The 24,908-nt window shown below is 40.6% G+C and overlaps 1 protein-coding gene across 3 annotated transcripts; it reads left to right on the forward strand.

Moving 5' to 3' along the window:
- The first annotated feature begins 217 nt into the window (after positions 1-217).
- CASP3 (caspase 3) lies at positions 218-23,955 on the forward strand. 3 transcript variants are annotated; one of them, XM_045997139.1, is made up of 7 exons: positions 218-314; positions 12,861-12,925; positions 15,373-15,497; positions 18,920-19,048; positions 19,371-19,546; positions 20,422-20,542; positions 22,028-23,955. In XM_045997139.1, the coding sequence occupies exons 2-7, from the start codon at positions 12,873-12,875 to the stop codon at positions 22,255-22,257; spliced, it is 834 nt and encodes a 277-aa protein (XP_045853095.1). In that variant the 5' UTR covers positions 218-314; positions 12,861-12,872; the 3' UTR covers positions 22,258-23,955. The 3 variants fall into 3 exon arrangements, with proteins under 3 accessions (XP_045853095.1, XP_045853096.1, XP_045853093.1); XM_045997140.1 differs by lacking the exon at positions 218-314 and adding an exon at positions 847-975; XM_045997137.1 differs by lacking the exon at positions 218-314 and adding an exon at positions 11,924-11,984.
- The last annotated feature ends 953 nt before the right edge of the window (positions 23,956-24,908 follow it).

The following is a 24,908-nucleotide window of genomic DNA, read 5'->3' on the forward strand; positions in this document are numbered from 1 at the left end:
AGGCATATGAGAGGCGGGGGCGGGGAGAAGAGTGCGCCGGGCCTATGAGGGAGAGGTATATGGAAGGCGGGGGCGGGGAGAAGAGGGCGCCTGGCCTATGAGGGAGCGGCATGGATGGGTGGGAGCGGGAGAGCGCCAGGGCTGGAGAAACATGTCTCCGGAGCGAGAAGAACAAGAGGGCGGGCCCGGGGCGGAGCTAAGGGGCGGGGCCTCCCAGGAGTACACCTTTTAGGGCTGCGGGCAGAGGCTGCGGTTTAGGAAGCCTAACGAGTGCGAGAGGAATCTGTACGTGGCTGTTGTTTGGAGGCTGTGCGGTGAGTGCTGCCATCGGCCCTTCCCGCCGCGGCCCCGTCAGCCCTGGTCCCGCTCCCTCCATCCATCCTCCCAAGCCCTGCGCCCGCCCCGGCGACCTCCCCGGGCCTGCAGCTGCCCCGGGGAGGAGGACGTGGGCACGGTCCGTGCAGCGGCTCCTTTGTTATGGCACCACGACGGGTGCGAGAACGTGCACTGAAGCCTGCTTAGCGAGACACCCGAGGGGGTGGGCGAGACCAGGGGATGTGGAGGCCGAGAAACGGAGATCTGGCTGGAGATATGGAGCCCGGAGGACTGGAAGATTGAGAGGCCGGGCCGGGAGCGTCGAGGCCGGGTTGCAGAAGAGTCTGGCCCCGGGGCCCCGCGGTGAGGGTGGGGGGCGCCGGGGCCGGATGGTAGGAGGTTGGAGCGGGAGCCGAAGGCAGCGGGATGCTTGAGAAGTGAGGGTGACTGGGACCTTGGGCTGAAATTGGGTCGGGAAAAGAGGAGCGGATGACCGGCGCCAAAAAAACGGAGCCTCGAGAGGGCGGGAGGCGAGCCTGGTGCTGCTGAGAGTCGCGGACTGATCCTTCTATTACTGGAAGAGGGCTTGGTCTCTGCTGCTTTCTCTGTCTCGGGCCTAGATTTTTTCCGGCTGATTGTGTGACTCAGTTTTCCAGAGAAGTAAGTTCCAAGCACGGAATTCCATTTCCTTTTCAGACCTGCCGGCTTCCATAACTCCTTGCAGCTCTTCCCCGTGATTATGTGTCTGTTGCCAAAGTCACCTGGGAGCTGCTTTTAAGTCCCCTCAGGCCATGTTGAAAAGGGTGCCTTTCCCAACCCTCCTCCCTCTTGGTTTCAGTGGGTCTGTTCTGAAGCCATGCAGTAGTTGCCCCGTCCCTGTACTCAGTAAGTGGCATCCAAGCCAAAAACGAGCGTTCTCAGCTACCTCTCCCTCCGTTCCTTCCCCAATTAGCCATTAAACCGCCGGGACCTCCTAAATATTGGTGAGCTCTGTCCACTCCTCTCCATTTTTGAGAACCACCCTAGGCTCTCACCTAGCTACAGCAGCCTCCTTATTGGCCTCCATACTTCCAGACCTTTCCCCCTGCCCTCCATTCCATTCTTCACTGCACAAGTTGAATGATCTTTATGAAATAGAATTCTAGAAGGCTGCTCCTTTGCGCATAGGACAAACTCCATCCCTTTAACAAGGCTAACGAAGCCAAGCATAGGTTGGCGCCTTGGTCCCCTCCCTTGTTTTATCTTTCTTTATATCACCATTTCATTTACTGAACAGCCGGGCTGATCTTCAGACCTGTTCTCTGCCTGGAACACTCTGCATTCCCTCTTTCCCTTCATTGCATCACTTTCACTTGAGGAACTCCCACTTAGGTTTCTGTTCTCATTAAGTACTTCAAGGTTAAGTCTTCTATTATGAGTTCCTTTTGCATCCTACATTTCATAAAAAGCAAATGGCATATCCTTTGCAGTTGCTTATCTACTATCTTCCCTAATAGTTTGTAAGCAAATTCCATGAGGAACTATATTTATCTTGTTATCTTGTTGTTCCTTATTGTTTTTCTCCCTATATATAGGGCCTGGCACAAGTAATACCCACACTACAGTATTATGCTTTTTAATAATTATGCCCTATCCAGAAAAAAATAAACCTATTCTGGGTTTACTTAGCAAATTATAATTAAAAGATGTGAATTAGAAAGAAATGGTAGAAGTGAAATATGGAGTCGCTGTGACAATGTGAATTTGCAAGATAGTAACAGGTGCTAAGGAAAGTGGTGCTCAGCCACTTTGTGTTGGAGTTACATGATCTCCAAGAATGACTGTAAAGCTTAAGTCTTCCCTATCACCACCTGATGTTTGAGCTTTGGTTTTGCTTTGCTCTTTTGCAAAAAAAGGCTTTGAAAGTTAGAATGTGTTTTTGTTTTTTTTTTTTATTTATTTACTTGACAGAGATCACAAGTGGCGGGGGGGAAGCAGGCTCCCCGCTGAGCGGAGAGCTCAAAACGGGGCTCCATCCCAGAACCCTGGGATCATGACCTGAGCCGAAGGCAGAGGCTTAACCCTCTGAGCCACCCAGGTACCTCAGTTAGAGGTTTTAATGAACAATTACTGGAGTGTGGCAATAAAACCTGTTCACAGTAAAAAGAAAAGAAAAGAAACATTGTACCTAATTAAATCAGATTTGCTTTTGCTCTTTAAAAAAGGCCTTGCTTCCTGCCTGTAAGAAACTGACATGTGGGGCACCTGGGTGGCTCAGTGGGTTAAAGCCTCTGCCTTCAGCTTGGGTCATGATCTCAGGGTTCTGGGACCGAGCCCCACATCGGGCTTTCTGCACAGCAGGGAGCCTGCTTCCCCCTCTCTCTCTGCCTGCCTCTCTACCTACTTGTGATCTCTGTCTGTCAAATAAATAAATAAAATCTTAACATGTCAGTTTCTTTCTTTTTTTTTATCTGATAGAGGCAGTTACAGTATTTCTTTACTGTTTTGCTTTCAAATCCAATTTCACACAATCTACTGCTTCATCCCCCTCCAGAGCTAAAAGGCAGTCTTTATTTTCATGTATGGCTTTAAAACAATTTTGATGCCTACTATTAGATCTTTAAACTCTGCCTCAAATAGGGGAAGCACTGGTGTTTGGGCCCCAACAAAGAGGTGGGAATTCTTAGCCTGTTAGATAATGTTTTGTACACATGTAACAAATGTAGTGGAGGGGAACAGGTAGGTACTTTGTTGTCAGACCACTCAAGGCCAAGTCCCAAGGTTGCCACTTACTAGCTCATTCATAAGTTAGGCATAAATCATATATACACACCTCACAGGGTTATTGTGGGGATAAAATGAGATGTCTGTTGACTATGCTTTGTAACTAGATAATGCTACTTCTCTGCCTATTTTGTTCTTGCCTGCAAATTGCTTATAGAGCTTCTGAATTAGTGTAGAGTAAGATGAACTTCTCTGATCCCTACTGAGCACTGTCTGGCAATTCCCTTATGGAGCTGAATAAGGGAGTCCAGGTGCGAGTCCCACACAGGACTCATAGTCCCACACAGGACACATAGGCTCCTTGGCTCTAACCACAACTCCATACCCAGGTTTACTGCAGTACTGTGCACACAGTTCAGCAAATTATGACAGTACCAGTGACAAATGAATAAATACTACTGACTCTGACTTTTCCCAGTTTCAGACCTTCCCTAGCAGGCAGGTCTTCTTTAATCCGGTGGTTGTAAACCAGAATGTGCTTCTACAGAGGAGTGGTTCTGAGCAGGAGGGAGGAGGCTCTGTAGGTTGTAATTTTTATAAAAGGCATCCAAGATCCTTCATACTATATTTATTTTATACAATATATGACTTTAAACAGTGGGGAAACAATTCCAGCCTGTCTTCCTGGTCCTGGGGCCCTTTCAGAGAAAAGGAAAGAATGGTGTGATCTGTTTGTACGGCACAACTGAACTTAGTTTAGTTTACTCTGTGTTTTATTTTACTTGCTGCTCAGTGTGTTTTCACCTTAATTACAAAGTAAATATTAAGAGATTGACTACCAGGTCTAATGGCAATGTCCAATTTGGTGATTCTTACAATTCCCCAGAGAAATTCAAAGACCAGATGGGAATGAATTTCAATAAAACCTCTAGTACATTACAGCTGAAATCCTTTCTTACCCAAACTATTGTGAGAAGTCTGTTTTTTCTGTTTAAGTTACTAAATCTGGGTATGTGACTGCTTTTGAGACTTTGTCCTCTCTCATAGGTCCTTTTTTTTTTTTTTTAAGATTTTATTTATTTATTTGACAGACAGAGATCACAAGTAGGCAGAGAGGCAGGCAGAGAGAGAGGGGAAGCAGGCTCCCTGCCAAGCAGAGAGCCCAATGCGGGGCTCGATCCCAGGACCCTGAGATCATGACCTGAGCTGAAGGCAGAGGCTTTAACCCACTGAGCCACCAGGCGCCCCTCTAATAGGTCCTTTCTAATAGGTCATAAATACAATCCTGATGTTTCTCAAACTCTTTGGCAAAAGTATAGCCTTCCCAGAAGTCATAATGGAAAGGCTTTACTTTGACTTTACAGGCATATAGAAAATGTCTTAATAACATGAAACCAGATATTTGACTTTTAGAAGGAGATTACCCAATGGTATCAAAAACACCATAACTGTCATTCCTATTTTGTTCATTAATTAGAGTAAGTGCGTTTATACTATTTCAGTATCTCTGCTGTCAGTTTCTGTCATGTTCTTTTTGTTCTCTGTCTCATCTTAATGAAAGCTTTCTAGGTTATGGATTTTAGTTTCCTTCCTTGAAACTCTGGAAAGTATTACCCTAGTCATGTGGAGGAGTGGGAGTCCGCCCTCTCAAGGCGGACAGATCTGGTTTGAGGACTAGCCAGAAAGATCTGAGTGAATAATAAATGCGTACCTAAATAAGTAAAAGTACCTTTTGGCTCAGAGGCTAACCCAGACGAGCCAACATCAAGAGGAACTGTTTGTTACGTGACACTTGTACACAACCCTCAAATCACATATGGCGTTGTGATTCTTTGGCCGTTTCTTTGGCTATGTGTTTTGGTAAATCTTTACTCATAATCTTTTTTTTTTTTTTTAAGATAGCTTCATGGAGATGATTCATAAGTGAGCAGTATTCATTCTGATGTCACATTTGGAGATTTCAAACCCTTTTGAAACCGGGCATTATCCTTTGCCTCAGCTTCCTTTTAGGACAGGCCCTAGGAATAGGCTACTGCTGTGTGACAAGTTAGCAGAATAGAATCTGGCAAACTGTTACTACTAATTTAATGTCTTATTTTGAAATCTCTACCACAGGCACACTTTCATACTGTTCGTTTTTAATAACAGGGTTTTGTGGGCTTTTAAATGTTTAACACTTTATAACTTGATATCAAAATTTCAGTTTTAGAAATTAATTTTCATTCTGCTGCCTTCACTGTAGATCATTTATCCTGCTTTACTGCATTATTGCAATATACAAGGGTCCCTTTAGTCGGCTAACTAGAATATAAATAGGAAAACATTATGACTTTTCACTTGTTTAGGAAAACAGCATGAAATGTTTAAATATCTATTTTAGAGTGACCGTACATTTATACTGACAACCTTTTTTTTGTTTTTGTTTTTGAAGATCTGACGGTTTATAGCAGCTTCAGTGGCAAGCATTAAAGGGGTCTAGGAACTAGAAAAGTGAGTCTAAGACCCAAGTTCTAATTGCCATCTAATGCCAGTTGGTCTGTTACAATTTCTCCAGGATCTAATATATGTTTAGAAATGTATTTTATTATCTGCAGCATCCTGAGTTGATGGAAAGAAATACATACATCAGTACAGGAAGAATCAGTGTTAATTTCATTGCTGTGCTAGGATATATTTTTTAAACCCTTTTGGTATCTTTTCCCATTTATGTTTGTCAAATGAAAGTGTTCTAAGAACTTAAACTCCTGTGATCACTTAGAGTGTTAAATATTTCCCTTGAGGGATCATTTTTTTATCTTTCTAAGATGAGATCACCATCCCCAGTATAATTTGTATTCAGCCTGGCATTAGCTAATGGAGGTGACGTAATGCTAAGTGTGACAAGTTCTGCAAGAACCAAAGCTCTTTCTCCCAAGAGTGTGGATGTGGTGTTTCCATGTGGAAAAAGCAGATGGTGACAAGAAGAGAATAAATGTGCCCGTGGCTGATGCAGTGGGGATTTTATTTACCACCGTGTAAATTTGTGATAATATACGAAGGTCAGCTGATCCTGTTGCAATATATATGGTTCAGGTACTGATAAAGAAAGAAGTGAAACTCATGATAGTATGTGTTCCTGAGAAATCCTTATCAAATAGTATAAGACAGTGTTTTAAATCCCATTCTAAAGAACTCATATTTTTTTCTTTCCAGCCACCAACTGCCTTACTGAAACAAAACCATCTGATGCCTAATATCAAATATCATTAAATTACAATTACTTGTATTAGGCTTGATCTGTATGAAAATTTCTTTAACTATTAAAAAAGTGACTTGGTTAAAGTTCAATAAATGTATGAAAAGGAAGTGAGTACTTAAAAATCACCTACTATTTAGGTGAAATCTTAACATTAATATGAGCCAAGAAGCCAAATATTTTAAAACTCTGGAAAGCAGATCACTATTTAAATTTAAACTTTCTGTAAGGGTAACATAGTTTCATCCCATAGCTTTATTGTTGGCAAGAGATAAAAGATTGGTAGAAGTTAGTATTTCCATCTAAGAATTGTGGCACTGTTTGCAGAAGTGTTTGACATAAGATCTTAAAGGCCTCAATCATATGTGGGAACCCATCAGCATTTAGGGGGTCCTGAACACATACTGTGTACCCTACATTTGGAAAGCCCATCCACAGGGCCAATTTGAAGCAAACTGGGGTCAGAAAGGACATGGCAGGATCTCCAGGTTCGGCTTTAGAAATTTCCATTTTTATTAAGTCTTCTGTCCCATTCTGTTTTCTCTTCTCTTTTTTTTTTAAGATTTTATTTTTATTTATTTGACAGAGAGATCACAAGTAGACAGAGAGGCAGGCAGAGAGAGCAGGGGAAGCAGGCTCCCCACTGAGCAGAGACCCCCGACATGGGGCTCGATCCCAGAACCCTGAGATCTTAACCTGAGCGGAAGGCAGAGGCTTAACCCACTGAGCCACCCAGGCGCCCCTCCATTCTGTTTTCATTCCAGATTTACTACAGGCTGGCCATAAAATTTTGAAACATAGATAATACTATTTTCTTATGAATTGTAATACAATAACAATAAATCACTTATTATGTGTTTGCCTCCGGTTTGAAATTGTTTGCCACTCTGTAACTATTCTCTCAATTCATCAACTTAACCACAACTTTGTTTTTTCAACCACGGATGGATAACTGTTTTGCATTATAGTCTGCCCAGTTAGAATTGGCATGCATGGGGCAATTTGGTCTCTATATTTACGGTTTAAGAACGTTTGAAGTTTCTTTTTTTTTTTTTTTTTAATATTTTATTTATTTGACAGAGAGAAACCACAACTAGGCAGAGAGGCAGGCAGAGAGAGAGGAGGAAGCAGGCTCCCTGCAGAGCAGAGAGCCCGACGCGGGGCTCAATCCCAGGACCCTGGGATCATGACCTGAGCCGAAGGCAGAGGCTTTAACCCACTGAGCCACTCAGGCGCCCCACGTTTGAAGTTTCTTGTACCTAATCTATGTTTGTGGTATGTGTGAAACAGAAAAAGAAAGAAAAAGAGGGAGACTAGAACATGGTACAGAGCAGCCACGAAAAGATTGCTACTTTCATAGTAGTAGCAGTCCCCTGTTTTTGTCATTCTTGAAACAGGGCTGACAGTTGAAATTGACCACACAATCCTGGTTGATGCAATCTACCCCTGCCAATAGATATTATTTTATAAGATAAACTTTGTTACTATTTTCTAGGTATTAAAAAAAAATACAGTTGTCGTAGAAAATACAGGAAAATATCAAGGAGTAAATAAGTAGCCAGTAATCCCATCACCCAGAGATAGCCACTGTTGGATGGTAGGTTAATGTGTAAAGATGCTGGATAATTACTTTGGGTCTTTTTCTTGTATAGAAAATTGAGATCATATTATTTTATAAAACTTTATAACCTATTTTTCCTTAGCTTTATATTATAAGCATTTCCTGTATAATTTAGTTGTTTAAAAAAGTTTTATAGCTGTTTTAACTAATGTATGGATATACCACAACGTAACTATTCTCAATTCTCAATGTCCTCCTCTCCCCTCCTTCCCTTTTCCTCCTGTTCCCCACCCCCTGGGGTTACTTTTTCTAGGCTGTGTTCTTAGAAGTGCAATTTTACCAGATCAAAACTTCTAAGTTTTTATTGAGGGATAGGAGGACATAGCAAGATGTTCTCAAGAGATAATACCAATGTATGCCCCTTGCAGTAGTGTATGAGAATGCCGATCTCCCACACCCCTGCCAGCATTGTATGTGATTGGTTTTTGGTATTACTTGATTATAATACATTGGTAAATATACACAAAAGTACACCTTGGACATTTTGGGATTCTTGTCTCATAGTTTATCGTCTAATATAGAGAAAATAGGAGCAATCTTATAAGAAGTACCTCATCCTCCTTGCCTCACATTCGCCCTCCTTCCAAATGTACCCAATAGTTTGCCCTCCTTCTCCGTATGGGGGATGAACCCTCACTTGTTCTTAGCTGAGACTAAGGCCTCCCCATATGTGAGCTAGATTTGCAAATCCTTCATCCCTTAAGGAACTTTCTCTCCTCTTGCCTTATTAATTTCTCACTTTCCACAGATCATTCTCATCAGCATGAAAGCAAGCCTTCCATGGCCCGTCTTCAAAACCAAACAAAGCAAGAAATCTCTACTCCTCATCCCCACTCCAGCTCCTATGCCATTTCTCCTTTCCCCTTCCCTGCAAAACTGCTTGCTCACTTGCGTTCTCTTTACTCATTTTTGTTCTCCCATTTTCTCCCTAACCCGCTGCCACAACATTGATCCTTTTAAACTATAATGTTTGAAAATTCTAACACTTGGCTGTTGTGTAAATGTAGAATAAATATGTGTCAGGTATTTTATTTAATTAATAATAGAACCAGTAAGAGACTAAGACCTGTTCAAAGGAGAATTCAAAGAGCAAACAGATGGTTAGGTATACTGAGATGAATTTGCTAATAGAAGCAGAACTGATTAATATCCTACAGGGCAGTGAAACATAATTTGGAAGGGTCATTTTTCTATAGGTCAAAAATCAGTTGCATCATTGAAAGACAAAATTCATTTTTGTTGCTATAGGCAAGAACCATTAGCATGGCTATCCATTTTCTATGACTTAATTTCCTACAGAGTTGTAAAATAACCTAGTCATTACAAGGTCAGATAAAGAGTTAGTATCCAAAATCTGTAAGGAGCTTATCAAACTCAACAGCCAAAAAAACAAATAATCCACTTAAGAAATGGACCGAAGACATGAATAGACATTTTTCCAAAGAAGACATTCAGATGGCTAACAGACACATGAAAAGATGCTCAACCACAGCCATCAGAGAAATACAAATCAAAACCAAGATGAGGTACCACCTCACACCTGCAGAATGGCTAAAATTACAATACAGGAAACAACAGGTGTTGGCAAGGATTCAGAGAAAGGGGAACCATCTTAACACTGTTGGTAGGAACGCAAACTGGTGTAGCCACTCTGGAAAACAGTATGGAGATTCCTCAGAAAGTTAAAAATAGAACTACCCTATGACCCAGCAATTGCACTAATAGATATTTACCCAAAGGATACAAACATACCGATTCGAAGGGGCACCTGCATTATTAACAATAACCAAATTATGGAAAGAGCACAAATGTCCATCCACTGATGAATGGACAAAGAAGATATGCTATGCGTGTGCACACACAAACACACATATATACTCACACTGGAATATTACTCAGCCACCAAAAAGAATGAAATCTTGGCTTTTGCAACAACCTGGATGGAGTTACAGTGTATTATGCTAAGCAAAATAAGTCAGAAAGACAAATACCATATGATTCCATTCAAACGTGAAATTTAAGAAACAAGACATGGAGGAAGGGTGGAAAAAGAGAGAGAGGCAAACCATAAGAGAGTCTTAACTACAGAGAACAGAAGGGTTGCTGGTGGGGAGGTGGGTCGGGATGGCTAAATGCATATGGGTATTAATGAGGGCACTTGTGATGAGCACAGGGTGTTGTATGAAAGTGATTGATTGCCACATTCTACTCCTGGTACCAATATTACTTTCTATGTTAACTAACTAGAATTCAAATAAGAACTTAAAAAAAAAAAAAAAGACATGCTGTAAAGTCAGCTGATCCTCAAGATTCTTCTAGACCATGCCCAGCATGGTCCACACTGAAATGCTACACAATAATTTCTTTTGCCCATTTCCAGGTGTTGGACAATTTTTTCATGATAATCCCCACTATACCCATGACCTTCTTGCCAAAGCCAATGGTCTGTCCTCAACTGACTTGACCTCTTAGCAAAATTTAAAGCATGGAACATTTCTTGAGAGACTTCTGCATGCTTTGGTATATACAACATTCATCTGACTCCTCCCCACTCACCTCCCCTCCTCATTTCAGTCATCTCTCTTAGTCTCAGGCTGGCCTTGTAAATAGCAGAGTGCCCTGTGTATCTCCGGTGCTGATCTCTCCCTGAGTTCCAGACTCTTAACTACATATATCCAGTGATCAGCTCTAATCTAAGCCACCATCGTCTCTTTCTATTGGCTTGTGTGCCTCTATACCAATCTTCTACAGTTGATACTCCGCTCAGCAGCCAGAGTGATCTTTTTAAAGCATGCCATCCCACCTCTGCTTAAAACACACTGATGGTTTTTCCTTGCAACCAGAATAAAACCAAAGCTGCTCTCGGCTCCTGAGGGCCCTATGTGATCTCACCTTCCCTACTTCATCTCTTTTTAATGCCTTCCCTTCTTTTACCATGCACTGGTCAAAATGGTCTTCGTTCTCTACCATGAATACCCCAAACTTTTTCAGGGACTTTGTGCTTCTTGGTCCTTCCCAGCAAAGATAACTTCTGTGTCATTTAGATCTCGATATAAACATCACCCAAGAGATGGCTTCCCCAACCAGCTTAGCTTAAGTAGCTTATACTTCCAGTCTCCCCATTACTTTACCCCATTTTCTTTTCTTCATTGTCCCAATTAGTGTCATAAATCTTATTATCAATCTGTAATTATTCTTCCTTTCTAGGATGAAAGTTTGAAGGTAAGAACTTTGTCTTGCCTTCCACTCTGTCTTGGTGCCTACAGTGATACCTGTTACAAAGCATGTGCTCACTAAGGTTGTATTCACCATCCTCCCTTGGTTTTCTAGAAAGCCTATAGGAAACAAGATGGTAGAAAAGCAAAGAGTCTTTGTTAGCAAAGCAAAACAAAGACTGGCTTTGAGAGGAAGTAAAACACTGCTCTCCTCTGTGGTTAAATTGAAATGGTCACACTTCCTTTCTTCCATAGTCTTGTCTCCATCTCTTCTCACCATAGGTTCACACGGTATTTAGGGAGAAGGCAGGAATGAACTTAGCTTTGGAGAACAGAAGAGGTCTCCTTAGCTATGGGCTTGGAAAAGGTTGGGTTTGGTAGGGATTTTCAGTTTGGGATGATGAAAAAGTAAGTTCAAGAGATGGATGGTGGTGATAGTTATACACTAATGTATAATGTAACTATACTTAACGTAACTATACTTTCTATATATGTAACTATACTTAATGTAACTGTACTTAATGTACTATACTTAATGTTACTGAGTTATATTCTTAAAATAGTTAAGATGGTAGATTTATGTATCATAATTTTTTTTTAATTTAAAAGTGGTGAGGAATGCTAGGACTTTCTATAAAGGCTTTTCTGGTTGGCTGAGACCTATTGATGGGCTTTTATATTCTTTTACGATTTCTGATCTTAGTATACGAGTCAGGTTAAAGTTGTATTTTGATTTGTATTTTTGCGGTTGCCAGGGCTTCTAGAGGCTGGAGAAAGTCAAGAATTTGGGGGTCTGTTTTTCTCTTTTCTTCATTTAGGAAGGCACGTTGCCATGGGAAGTACGTTTACTTCTGGAAGGCCAGAGAAGACATGGGAGAACCCCGGAAGACAAGTAGTAAGGAACTGGCTTCTTCAGAGGCAGCAGAGCAGAGTGGGAAGGAGAGGGCCTGAGTCACTTAGCTCTGTAACTGTGGACAGAGTCATTTAATCACTAGAACTGGGGTTTCCTGACTCTCAGGAGTGTTGGGAAGAGGAAAGATGAGATGCCTAGCACAGTGCCTGCTGTCTAATAAGTCCTCTGTAAGTGCCAGCTGCTCCGATCATAAGGACTTGCTCACCCTGTCAGGTCCACTGGAATTGTCTGATGGAAGATTGAAGGCAGAAACTTAAGTTCTCTCTTCCAGGTTTCCCTGGCCATTCCACCGCCCTAGATGAGTAGGTGGAATTCTCAAGCCCATTTTCAGAATAAAAATTACATGGAAGTTTGGACTTCCTGGTGCTGTGTCTCTTGAGAATCTAAAGCTTCGTAGCGTAGTAGTATGTGAGCTATACCATTGTGATGGGAAGTTTCTGGGTTTCGTCTCGACTGTGCTGCGTTGGAAGACTAAGTTCTTAGCAATGAATGACCTGATCTGTTGTGAGAGAAACAAATTGCAATCTGTATCTTGATCTGGTGGAGTGGATAAATGTAAAAATTTATCAAGCTATGTGCTCTTAGCTGTACACTAAATGAAGTTCATAGCTCAGTTAAAAAAGAGAGAAGGAGAGAGAAAGAAATGGACTGCATTACACATACTTTTAGGAAGGATTATTGCTCTCAGGTTTGACCCCAAAAAACCTTTAACAAGAGAGGAGAAGCTGGGCCAGGAGTGGTAATACCAGTGGTAAAATCCATATATAGCATTAATTTGGAGAAATAATCATTGGAACAATTAATATAATGCAGTGGTCTTCTAATGACGGATTAACTCCTGTCTTCTTTATATTCCAGTTACAAGTATCCATGGAGAACAGTGAACACTCAGTGGATGCAAAATCCATTAAAAATTCAGAAACGTGAGTATTTCTATTGGATATATTCTATTCTATAATGTATTCCTATATATTCTATTATGTTATATATTCTATATATAATATGTTCTCTATATATTCTATATTCTATATATATCTATTCTAATATATTCTATTATATAATATTTTTCTAATAGAAAAATATTCTATTTCTATCCTTTATAATGAAGGAAAGATGTGTAGGTAATACAGCAAACTTGAAGGAATGGGGACGCAGAAAGGGCTTTCAAGCTAGAGAGAACGAGCTGACATCCTCCCTTGGCAGCTGCATGGCTTTTGCACATGTTAACTTATCCTCCCTGAATCTCGTCTTTCAAACCAAACTTTCATGATACTGTGGGGAGGGCGCAGGGCACGATGAGGTACAGTCAGAATCCCCAACCTGCAGAAGGATGCCTTAGGAGAGGCAGAACTTGCAATTCTTCTGTGCCTTCCAAGATCTGTCTGCAGGATGACAGCTTTTGTATCTGGAGGAGATTTTTGGCTTTCTGTTTATTTATGAGTTGTTTTTTTTTTTCTTTAAAGATTTTATTTATTTGCCAGAGAGAGCCCAAACAGGGGGAACAGCAGGCAGAGGGAGAAGCAGGCTCCTTGCTAAGCAAGGAGCCTGACACGGGGCTCAATCCTAGGACCCCAAGATCATGACCTGAGCTGAAGGCAGACATTTAACCAACTGAGCCACCCAGAGATCCCTATTTATGAGTGTTAAGACTAAAAAGAAATGCCAGTTCTGAGTCTGGGGAAGAATTGCCTGCTTTTAGGTGATCTTGCACCGTCTGTTTTTCTGTCTTCCTCTTTCCAGTAGTTTGCGTATTAATGCTTCCCATAACCAGATGATGGAGAAAGGAAAAAGATCAGATGTAAACACCGTTAATGTAATTCATGTCATTATCACTTGGGATCCCTTGTGGAACTTTGAATTCTGAACGTTTCTTCTGAGACCTAGTATTATTATTTTAGACAAAAATAACAGTCATTATTTGGTGATCTTTGTACTAAACGAAGGTATTACAGAAGGAACACCAGGTTACTAATAATGATTTAGTAGTGTCTGTTTAGCTAAGGAAATTTATTAGAAACTAAAGTTTTGAAATACAATCTCATTTTAGAAGGTTTAGGGTCTTTTTTTTTTTTTTAAACCTTTCTAAGTGACTTACACATTTTCCTACCTTTTCATATCATACAGAATATAATTTAATAGCAAATTGCATGGGATCCCAAAACAGATTTAGGTCTGTTTCGATCCAATGATAAGTTATGCTTGCGTCCCTTGGCTTTTGAGTCTCTGCTCTGCATTAGGCGTGTCCCCCTCCGCATGCAGCTATCCTGTTGCTGGTAGAGGAGCCCTCTCTCCTAAGGAGGCAGCAGGGGTGGTGGGGAATTACAGTTCTGGGATCCACAATCTATATGATTTTCAACAAGTCACTTGGCTTTCTGAGCATAAATTTTCTCACCTGTAGAATGTGGGGATCTTCACCATTAGTTTCTGACCTCGACTGCTTTAATTTACTATTTTAATCTTTTTCCAACAATGTTTGTAGAATTGTATGTAACGTGAAATACTCTCAGGTTAAATGCGTGAGGATGTGGACTTGAGGTGTTGATGTTTGGCGTCCCTAGACCTGATATGTCCTGATCCTTGGACTAGATCAGGGGTCAGGATTGCAGTCTATTTTGGTCAAGTTTTATTAGGACATAGACACACACATTCCTTTACATGTCGTCCTGGGCTACTTTCACCAGCATAATATAGTAGCTGCTTCAACAGAGACTGTATGACCTGCATATCTCAAATACTTAATGTTTGGCTTTTTTGGGAGGGAAAAAAAAAATGGTTTTTGATCCTGGTCTAGATAACAGGTTTTTGGATAAGTGACCTGCAGATAACTATTTCCAATTCTTTACAACAGTGATCTGTGTATTAACTGTTAATTTGTTCAGCTCATAGTGTTTAAGAAACAATTTAAGAATGCTGAAAAATACCGGGCTTTGAGACATATTTGCATTTTTTTTGGTTTCCTCTCATTTTCAGGGTATTTTTAAGATCTTACTCTTACCTTGAGAGATAACTGTCTCACAAGCTGTAAGATATTTAAGAATTTTAAACTATAAAATACATTTGGTGAAATTTTATAAAACTTTAGAGGAAAATTTAAAATGCAGAGAGTAAAAGCCTGAACTCTGAAGTCCGACAGGTGTGCTCGCCCTTGGCTCTGACAGTGTCTGTGTCACCCTCAGCACTGAGCCTCAGGGGTGCACATTTCCACATCTGTGAAATGGTTTCTCATGAAATCAGGAAAGGCCTGTAGCACAAAGCCTGACATTCATTCAACAAATGTGAACTGTTCTTATGTATTATAAAATTTGTATTACTGTGAACAGCAGCATTGGTCATTTCTACCTTTGTTAACTGTTTTTTGATTTCCAAACAGAAAGATCTTACATGGAAGCAAATCAGTGGACTCTGGAATGTCCTTGGACAACAGTTATAAAATGGATTATCCTGAAATGGGTTTATGTATAATAATTAATAATAAGAACTTTCATAGAAGTACTGGTATGTACCCTAATGTAATTTTTAGTCCTCTTCAAATATTGTACCATTTACGTTTGGTATAATATAAAAAATAGAACTGATGTTATTAGTTAGTAAACGATAACACAGAACAGCCCCAAAGTAAAGATAGAGCAGGACCCTACACATAGTCCATCACGAACTCTTGATCTTCCGCCCATCATCAGCATTTCCCCCTCTTCCAACAGCAATCCTCCCGTCTGTATGTTGGCTCTCCTGCCCCAAATTCTGTTTGGGGAACTCTTGCTTCCTTATCCTTCTTTCTCTCTTTCATTCTAATAGAAGGATTGCAACAAATGAGGAGCAGTATTTTTTTCTTTCCCAGAACTGAGCAAGGCACCTCATAGATATTATCTCGTTTAATTTTTACAACAATTCAAAAAAGTAACCACAATTAGATGCTGAAAGGTTAAAATTCTGACACAGAGTTCACACAGATCGTTTAGTAGCAGAGTTGGGACTTGGCCTTGGTGTGTGCCTGACCACGCCCCAACCCCGCAGTCCGAACTCTGAATCCACCTCCTTCCAGTGAAGCACTGCTTCACTTCTTTGTATCACTTGCCCTATTGACTTTTTCCTTTCCCCCCACAAAAATGACAGAACCCCATCTTAAAGAGACCTTTCTTTCACCTTGCTTCCTCTTAAGCTTTGATCTGATTTTTATCTCCTCTAAATTTTTGAAAATATGTGCTGTAAGCTTGCCATCTTCACTTCTTTCCATCCCTCTTGAAACTCTTTTCTGTTTTCTACCTCTGCAGAAACTGCTTAGGTTCTCCATGGCCTGCTCACTAAATCTCTCTTCTCAGTCTCTGTACTGGGTGTGACTTGAATCTCCTGATATGGTTCAGAATTTTTTTTTTTTTTAAGAGAATATAAACCATCAAATCCCTTACAATCCCAGAAAGTTCATTAAAATCTTGATGTGCTGATTGTTTTTTGCTGAGAGTTTCTTTCAAAGCTTAATTTCATTCATAATATGTAAGCAGTATTGTATCCTGCTTGTTCCACTTGATGTAATATAAGCATTTTTCACATTGCTATATAATTATCAGATCTTTTAATGATTATATAGTATTCCATTTGCTTAATTTGCATAATTGATCCTATGAATGGACATTTGGGCTATTTCTCCATTTCTTATTTTTTATATTTATATTGATGCTGTGATAATTCTTTGAATCGGCATATCAATCATATTAGACTTAATTTTTAATTAAATTAGAAGGAGCAGATCCAATTTAGGAGGCCATCTATTGGGCTGGTGGTGAAAATGGCCAGAAGAATCCAGGTTGCCCTGGAATGATAAGCAGAACTTGGTCTTAGAATAATTATGAGGCAGGGGCGCCTGGGTGGCTCAGTGGGTTAAAGCCTCTGCCTTCGGCTCAGGTCATGATCTCAGGGTCCTGGGATCGAGCCCCACATCGGGCTCTCTGCTCTGCGGGGAGCCTGCTTCCTCCTCTCTCTGCCTGCCTCTCTGCCTAGTTGTGATTTCTCTCTGTCAAATAAATAAAATATTAAAAAAAAAAAGAATAGTTATGAGGCAGGAGTAATGGGAAAAATAGGCGTCTGAATCTGAACGAAAGTCTTCATATTGCTTTTGGCTGTAAGTTGAGATGCCACCTTCGACCATCAGATACTCTACATCACGTTGCTGGTTATGATGCCCACTTCTGTAGAATTTTACATTGTGGAACCTATCCTTTAACAGCCATAACCACAAACTACTTAGCCCAGGAGTCTAACTTTAGCATTCGAATGAGCTCTTCTTCTGCTTTGAAATGTGAAGGTCAGGTCCTCACAGTGCTCTCCTGATACTCTTGTGTTTTCTGTTCTACTGTTAAATGGCTCATGGGGCACCTGGGTGGCTCAGTGGGTTAAAGCCTCTGCCTTTGGCTCGGGTCGTGATCCCAGGGTTCTGGGATCGAGCCCCACAGTCAGGTGCTCTGCTCAGCAGGGAGCCTGCTTCCCTTCCTCTCTCTCTGCCTGCCTCTCTGCCTACTTGTGATCTCTGTCTGTCAAATAAATAAATAAATAAATGAAATCTTTTAAAATAAATAGATAGATAGATAGATAAATGGCTCACAACCCAGGACCAGAATTCAGTCTCGTAGTCACATAGCTGCATGGTGTTCTCATCCTCTCCAAAGTCAAAACTTTGAAGGGCTTATTTTAATTTTACAAAAATTACCTATGGCCATAATACAAATTTCAGAAACTACAGATTAATAAAAGAAAAAGCATTAAAGTCACTCATAGTCACACTACTCAGAGATGTTCTATCAACAATATTTTGTGGACATAGGCATTGAGTCTTTTTTTGTATTAATACATGTTATAATTTACTCAGTTCTAAGGTGTGTCTTCTCTAACACTTTGGCATTTTTAGATCTGAGCACATTGTATAGTCAGTCTGTCCATTTATGTGGAGAGTGCTGTAAAGGAGAAACTGAAGGCCAGAACCCCTGGGTACAGGACTGACACTAGCCTTATTACTTTCAACAAGTTCCTGAACTTCTCTGTGCTCCCTGTCCCACATCTGTACAAGTGAAGCTGGTCACTCACTGTCACACTGGTGTTTGGAAGGGTTGAAGGAAATTACTCATAGCAGGATGCCTGGTGAACAAGATTAATGTGGTAGTGGTTTGTGGGTTGTTTTTTTTTTTCTGAAAGCATATTAAAAGTAGTAATGGATCTTAAAATTGTTGGGAACCTAAAAAATACAGTTCCTCTGAATATGTGAGATGTGTGTATTGTTATATGTAGCATTTTTTCTTACACAAAAGTAGGATCCTGTTGTTTTAACAGGTTTTTTTAATACAATGACCATTTCCCATAGCAAAATTTTGTCTACGGAAAAGTTTTTTAAAAGATTTATTTATCTGAGAGACACACACAGAGAGAGAGGGAGAGAGGGAGAGATCGGGGGAGGGGAAGAAGGAGAGAGAGAATCCCAGGTAGACTCTGGGCTGAGCTTGGAACCCACTGCAGCGCTTGATCCCACATCCCTGAGATCATGACATGAGCCAAAATCAAGAGTCAGACGCTCAACCGACTGAGCTGTGTCATGTCTACAGAAATGCTAATCGCAACACAGTAGTCCATTATGTAAGTGAATCATAATTTATTTAACGGAACTTCTCTCCTTAAGCATTTCAGTCGTGTTTTTCACTATCTAAGCAGCTGTGAAAGATATCCTTCTGACCATAGCGCTGATACAGCTTATGTTATGGAGTGTTCTGATATGCTAAGAAGCTAAAGAGACTTTGTGTTAGATCAAAGTCATTGAATTTTCTTAGCAGTTGAAAAGAATTTATTGTGGATTGTGTGACTTGCTGAATAGTTTATTTCAGAGGAGTTTTGTTTTTTTTTTAATGCAGTTATAAGTAATCCTTTCTGTTTTCAAGGAATGGCACCTCGGTCTGGTACAGATGTAGATGCAGCAAACCTCCGGGAAACATTCACGAACTTGAAATATGAAGTCAGGAATAAAAATGATCTCACATGCGAAGAAATTTTAGAATTAATGGACAGTGGTAAGAAATACTTAAAAGAATGATCTCCCTTTATTGTCCAGTTTTATATTATGGTATAGCTGTAATTATAATAATAAGGCATGAGAACTAGGGCACCATATTCTATATAATCCCACATTTTATATACATAAAATAAAAGTTATTCATGCTCCCTCCCTAACATGGTTTGAGGTATGTTGACTGCCCCAAGGGAGGTTTTGATGATCTCTCAGTTCTGTCCTCAAGTTTCTTCATCTTCCTCCTGTACAGTTTAAATAGGATGGGTGAATGAAGTTGTGTTGTTTTTTATGTTTATTTTCCTTACTTATAAACATTTTTCCAGTCTCTAAAGAAGATCATAGCAAAAGGAGCAGTTTTGTTTGCGTACTTCTAAGCCATGGGGATGAAGGAATAATTTTTGGAACCAATGGACCTGTTGACCTGAAAAGACTAACAGGTTTCTTCAGAGGGGATTACTGTCGAAGTCTGACTGGAAAACCCAAACTTTTCATTATTCAGGTAATCTATACCTAAACAACTTAGTTATTGAGGATTAATCAGGGATTAATTTGCTCATTTGTGGATTAGCCAATGGATTTTTTTTTTCCCCTGAAGCTGCTGAACAACTTTAACTTTTTTATTCATTTAAACTACCAATTACGGGGGTGCCTGGGTGGCTCAGTGGGTTAAGCCTCTGCCTTTGGCTCAGGTCATGATCTCAGGGTCCTGGGATCGAGCCCCGCATCGGGCTCTCTGCTCTACAGGGAGCCTGTTTCCCCATCTCTCTCTGCCTGCCTCTCTGCCTACTTGTGATCTCTGTCAAATAAATAAAATCTTAAAAAAAAAAAAAAAAAAAACTACCAGTTACGAGATAGAGAATAAATATTCCTTTAAGACTTGAATCAAAAAGATTCATCATTTTAACATCCATGTTTACACAGCCTTTACATTTCTTAGAAATAACAGTTCTGTGTATACACACATATGGTTTGTTTTTATTTTTTAAAGATTTTATTTATTTATTTGACAGACAGAGAACACAAGTAGGCAGAGAAGCAGGCAGAGAGGCAGAGAGAAGGAAGCTGGCTCACTGCTGAGCAGAGAGCCCGACGCGGGGCTCGATCCCAGGACCCTGAGATCAAGACCTGAGCCGAAGACAGAGGCTTTAACCCACTGAGCCACCCAGGCGCCCCTCACACATACAGTGTTTTTTTTTTTGTTTTTTACACATACGGTTTTTAATAATTTTTTTTTAAGTAGTCTCCACACCCAGTGTGGAGCCCAACATAGGGCTTGAACTCATGACCCTGAGGACAAGACCTGAGATCAAGAGTCAAAGGCTTAACCAACTGAGCCATGCAGGTGCCCTTAAATGCTTATTTTCTAACTTCTAGGCCTGCCGAGGCACAGACCTAGACTGCGGTATTGAGACGGACAGTGGAGCCGAGGATGACATGGCCTGTCAGAAAATACCAGTTGAAGCGGACTTCCTGTATGCCTATTCCACGGCCCCCGGTAAGACAGTTACCAATAATGGAGTTAGCTGGAGAGTCTAAACACAAAGCAAGTGTTCCAAAGGCTGCCAAGGTTTTAACATTCATAAACAGCTAATGGGTTTGTATTTTAAGGTAAAGAGAAGTGTCAGAAAGTTGTCTTTAAGCAAAGTTTGACTGGAAGGTGTGCATTTATGAGAAACTGGGAGGATGTGGTAACCGGGTAATGGGCATGACGGAGGAGGGCACGTATTGTAATGAGCACTGGGTGTTACATACAACTAATGAATCGTTGAATACGACATTAGAAACTAATGATGTACTGTATACTGTCTAACTGAACATATTTAAAAAAAAATAAGAAAGCGTACTTCCACAGTGTCCTCCATGAACTCAGTGCCAGATAGGATACTATATTGTAATACAGGGGATGAATTGTAATCTTGTGATACGGTACAGTACGTGCTATATTGTCACATTTTCCAGGAATTCTTTGGAAGATAGGAAATAATAAAAATAAACCTGAATAGTGTGTGAGAGGGTAGAATGGAATGGGGGAAAAGAAATAGGTTATTCCATGTTATTGTGGTTGTGTTGTACCTGTCCTCCTATAAATAAGTAGTGATTGTGCAATTTATTTATTATACAGCTAACTCAGGGTGTCACAAAGTTTGGAAATAGAGGACAGATGTATATTTAAAGAATGTTACATTTTTAAATACGCTCAATATGATTTCTTTTTAACCTCAAGACAGTTCCAAGTAAAGTACTTCCAAATTAGAAGCAATAGATCTGAGAATTAATCTGAGAAAAAGTACAATGGTTACATTGTGTTCCCTTTTTTTGGAGTTTTTGAATATTTCTGTAATGTCTTTATCATACTTCATCTGGATGCCTTGGGGACAAAGTTAGGACATGCAAATGTGTGCATACATAAGCAGTTGATATCTGGGGTGAATCAGTAATCTGATGGCAACATCATGCTTCTTAAAATGGTGTCTCTTAGGGGCACCTGGGTGGCTCAGTGGGTTAAAGCCTCTGCCTTCGGCTCGGTCATGATCCCAGGCTCCTGGGATCGAGCTCCGCATCAGGCTCTCTGCTCAGCAGGAAGCCTGCTTCCCCCCCTCTCTCTGCCTACTTGTGATCTCCGTCTGTCAAATAAATAAAATCTTTAAAAAAAAAAAATGGTGTCTCTTACACATTTGTCCCTGCATCTTTTGCATATTTCCCTCTTCCTCCCTATGAGAAGGGAAACCCAGACAAGAGAACTCACCATGATTCAGCAGGGAAGGTAGTTCGCACTCTTTTTTTCCTTACCAAAAGGAGAGGTGTATGCACAACGCCAACCCCATCCCCAGCACCATCTTCCCTGAAACAAGAGGAGGTGTTTATTTCCTTTTTATGGCTGGTAATGCATGTGGATCTTTGTGCTTGTTTTTACCTTTGTGATTATGTAATCTATAAAATCAGATACTCACGGTACTTTGGCTGTTACTCTGCCTCGTAGGTTACTATTCCTGGCGAAACTCAAAGGACGGATCCTGGTTCATCCAGTCACTCTGCACGATGCTGAAACTGTATGCTCACAAGCTTGAGTTTATGCACATTCTTACCCGGGTTAACCGAAAGGTAGCCACAGAATTTGAGTCCTTTTCTCTTGACTCTGCTTTTCATGGAAAGAAACAGATTCCATGTATTGTGTCTATGCTCACAAAAGAACTGTATCTTTATCACTAAAGATGGAGAGTGTTTTTAGTTTTTTTATTTTTTGGTTTTTGGGGTTTTTTTTGTTGTTTTTTTTTTTTTAGTTCATATGCCAAGTGAGGAAATGGTTTAACTGATCCTGTATTTTCCTCTCATTTTAATCTAATCGAATACTTCACATGGTACTTTGGAACCTACTATTTTCATAGCAATAAAACTATGAGGCTACCTCACACTCAGAATCAGGTAGTCGAAATTGAATTTAATTAGGAATAAATAAAAATGGATAGTAGTACAATCGTTGCGAGAGGAGATGTTTCTAAGTCAACTGCCCTGAAAATTAACAAGTTTCAGTGATGCTGTTATGAATTTTTAAGTAATTATGGAAGAGGTTAAACACTGTAATTATAAATTTCAATGATCTTAATGTGCTCCTATATGAGAGTATGTACTCTGATTTTTGTCAAACCACAGACACGCTAATGGAGAATAATGTATCCTCGAATGTGGGGCTCCGTGGGCAGTGTCAAAGTCTTAAAGACCTACCTTGATTTTAGAATCAGGATTTGGAGACAAATCAACTGTATTTTCTGATCATTTGTCTGAGAGCATGGTTTTGTGATGTTTGACCCAAGCATGTCTTTGTTGCAAAAAGTCATGTTTAGTATCGAAAAGGAAACTAAATGTTTTGCCAGAGGAATTGTGAGCAAATCTCGTTGACTCTCGTGAGGAATTTAGCTAAATGCAACATCAAGGGGGGGAAGGCAGAGTTAGAACTGCAAGGTGCAGATCCGCAGCTATCCACCAGCACCCAAATCCTATCCTTCGTGCCTGAGCCAAATCCGTCGGGCTTCACATGCCAGCAAAATATGTGAGGAGATATTATGTAAAAACCTCACACTGTCGATCATGCTGCTAGCAGCGTGAATTGAAGAAACTCTACAGGAATGCACTAAAATACAACTTACATAGTCACCAGTGAAATGCCACAAAAAAACAATAAATCAATCAGCTGGGCACTCCCATCATTAAAAGATGGTTTGAGCCTGAGCAGAAACATGGCAGGCACAGCCTGTGTGATGAGGGCAGAGCCCTGGACCGGCTTTGGGAAAAGCCCCGCTAGCTAGTTTTTCCGTATGGACTGGTGTGCGTGGAAGATACCCTCCCACCCAAGGCAGGAATCTCCAAGAGAGCTAACCAACTCAGAAATTTCTGAGATGGAAATTTTCCAAAGGTGCTAAGAGTCACAGCAGAAACCATAGCACATTCTATAGTACAGTTTCTAAGCATGGTAAGTTATTTTCTGTCGACGTTTACAGCCAAAGGTACAAAACATGGTAATTACAATGATGTCCCCATTCATTGAATGAAAGGCCCGTGGCACGCAGGACCTTAGAAAATCACCAGTCTCCCCTCTCCTCTGGCACCTAGGGAAGCAGCCCCCACCATGGAGGTCAGCCCCACAGGCCTCCTTCCTCAGGCAGGCCCTGAGTCCTTGCTGCATCCCGGGGCCTCAGGGATTTTGCAGTTGTGACATTTAAGGTAAGCTATCTCATGCTCAAAGAAAGAAACCGACATTTATAAATGACCACTCTTTGTTTTACCTGTGGAACTTTTTCTAAGTAAATAAGGCATGTCCCGGTATCTTGAGATGTGTTCCTGTGTGACGATTTTGTAAATTTTTGTTATGCATTTTTATTTCAAAATATAAATTTTAACTTAAATCACCAACACGTTCAAGTTTTTTGTTGTTCTCATTTCTGATATGGTGCCGCTAACTCTAGTTTAAAAACAGTTTTAACCAAGATCGGGAGCTTGATTTAGAAAGGATGCAGCAGGATTTTGTAACCAAATATTTTGAGGTGGGGGCAAATTACTGAATAGGATAAGCAGAGCTCTCTTCTTCCCAGGCCCTGTCACTGGGGTCCTGTTCCTAAGATGACCAAGATGCCAGGAAGGATAGCAGGTCTGCAGAGACCTCGGTCCCTAAATATGACCATGTTTTTGTTTGTTTCCTTGCCTTGCAGAGTGGTAACAGTATAAAGGATATTGCTGAAGGACAACATTTTCTACCACATGCATTTTCAGTGGGGCTAATAGAAGGGAAAAAAGAACTTGGGAGACATGTATGTCAAACTACGAGTGTCCCTGGTGGCCATCTCTGGGAAAGTGTTCCCTTATTTTATGTACTTAGACAAAGGAGTATAACAAAGTGCAAACATGTGCAGTTTTAAATTCCTTCCAGTGCTTCTATAATGAACATGGAATAGTTTTTAAGTCAGAAAACTAAATTAAGGGCGCCTGGGTAGCTCAGTGGTTTAAGCCGCTGCCTTCGGCTCAGGTCATGATCTCAGGGTCGTGGGATCGAGTCCCGCATCGGCTCTCTGCTCAGCAGGGAGCCTACTTCCTCTCACTCTCTGCCTGTCTCTCTGCCTACTTGTGATCTCTCTCTCTGTCAAATAAATAAATAAAAAATCTTAAAAAAAAAAAAAGAAAACTAAATTAAATGATCCGAACTGGGAATAGGGGATTCCTGTTTTCAGGGAATAGAGGGTGGCGTGAATAACTTTTTAAAAGACTCCTTAAAGCTATAGTTCTATAATGGGTTGAGAAAATGAGTCCATTCTAATCTCACTACTATCTAAAGAAGTCTGAGATATTAAAAAGGAAAGAGCCAGCAATTC

Source organism: Meles meles, chromosome 2 (genome assembly GCF_922984935.1).
Source record: "Meles meles chromosome 2, mMelMel3.1 paternal haplotype, whole genome shotgun sequence".
In the NCBI taxonomy this organism is placed as follows: domain Eukaryota; kingdom Metazoa; phylum Chordata; class Mammalia; order Carnivora; family Mustelidae; genus Meles; species Meles meles.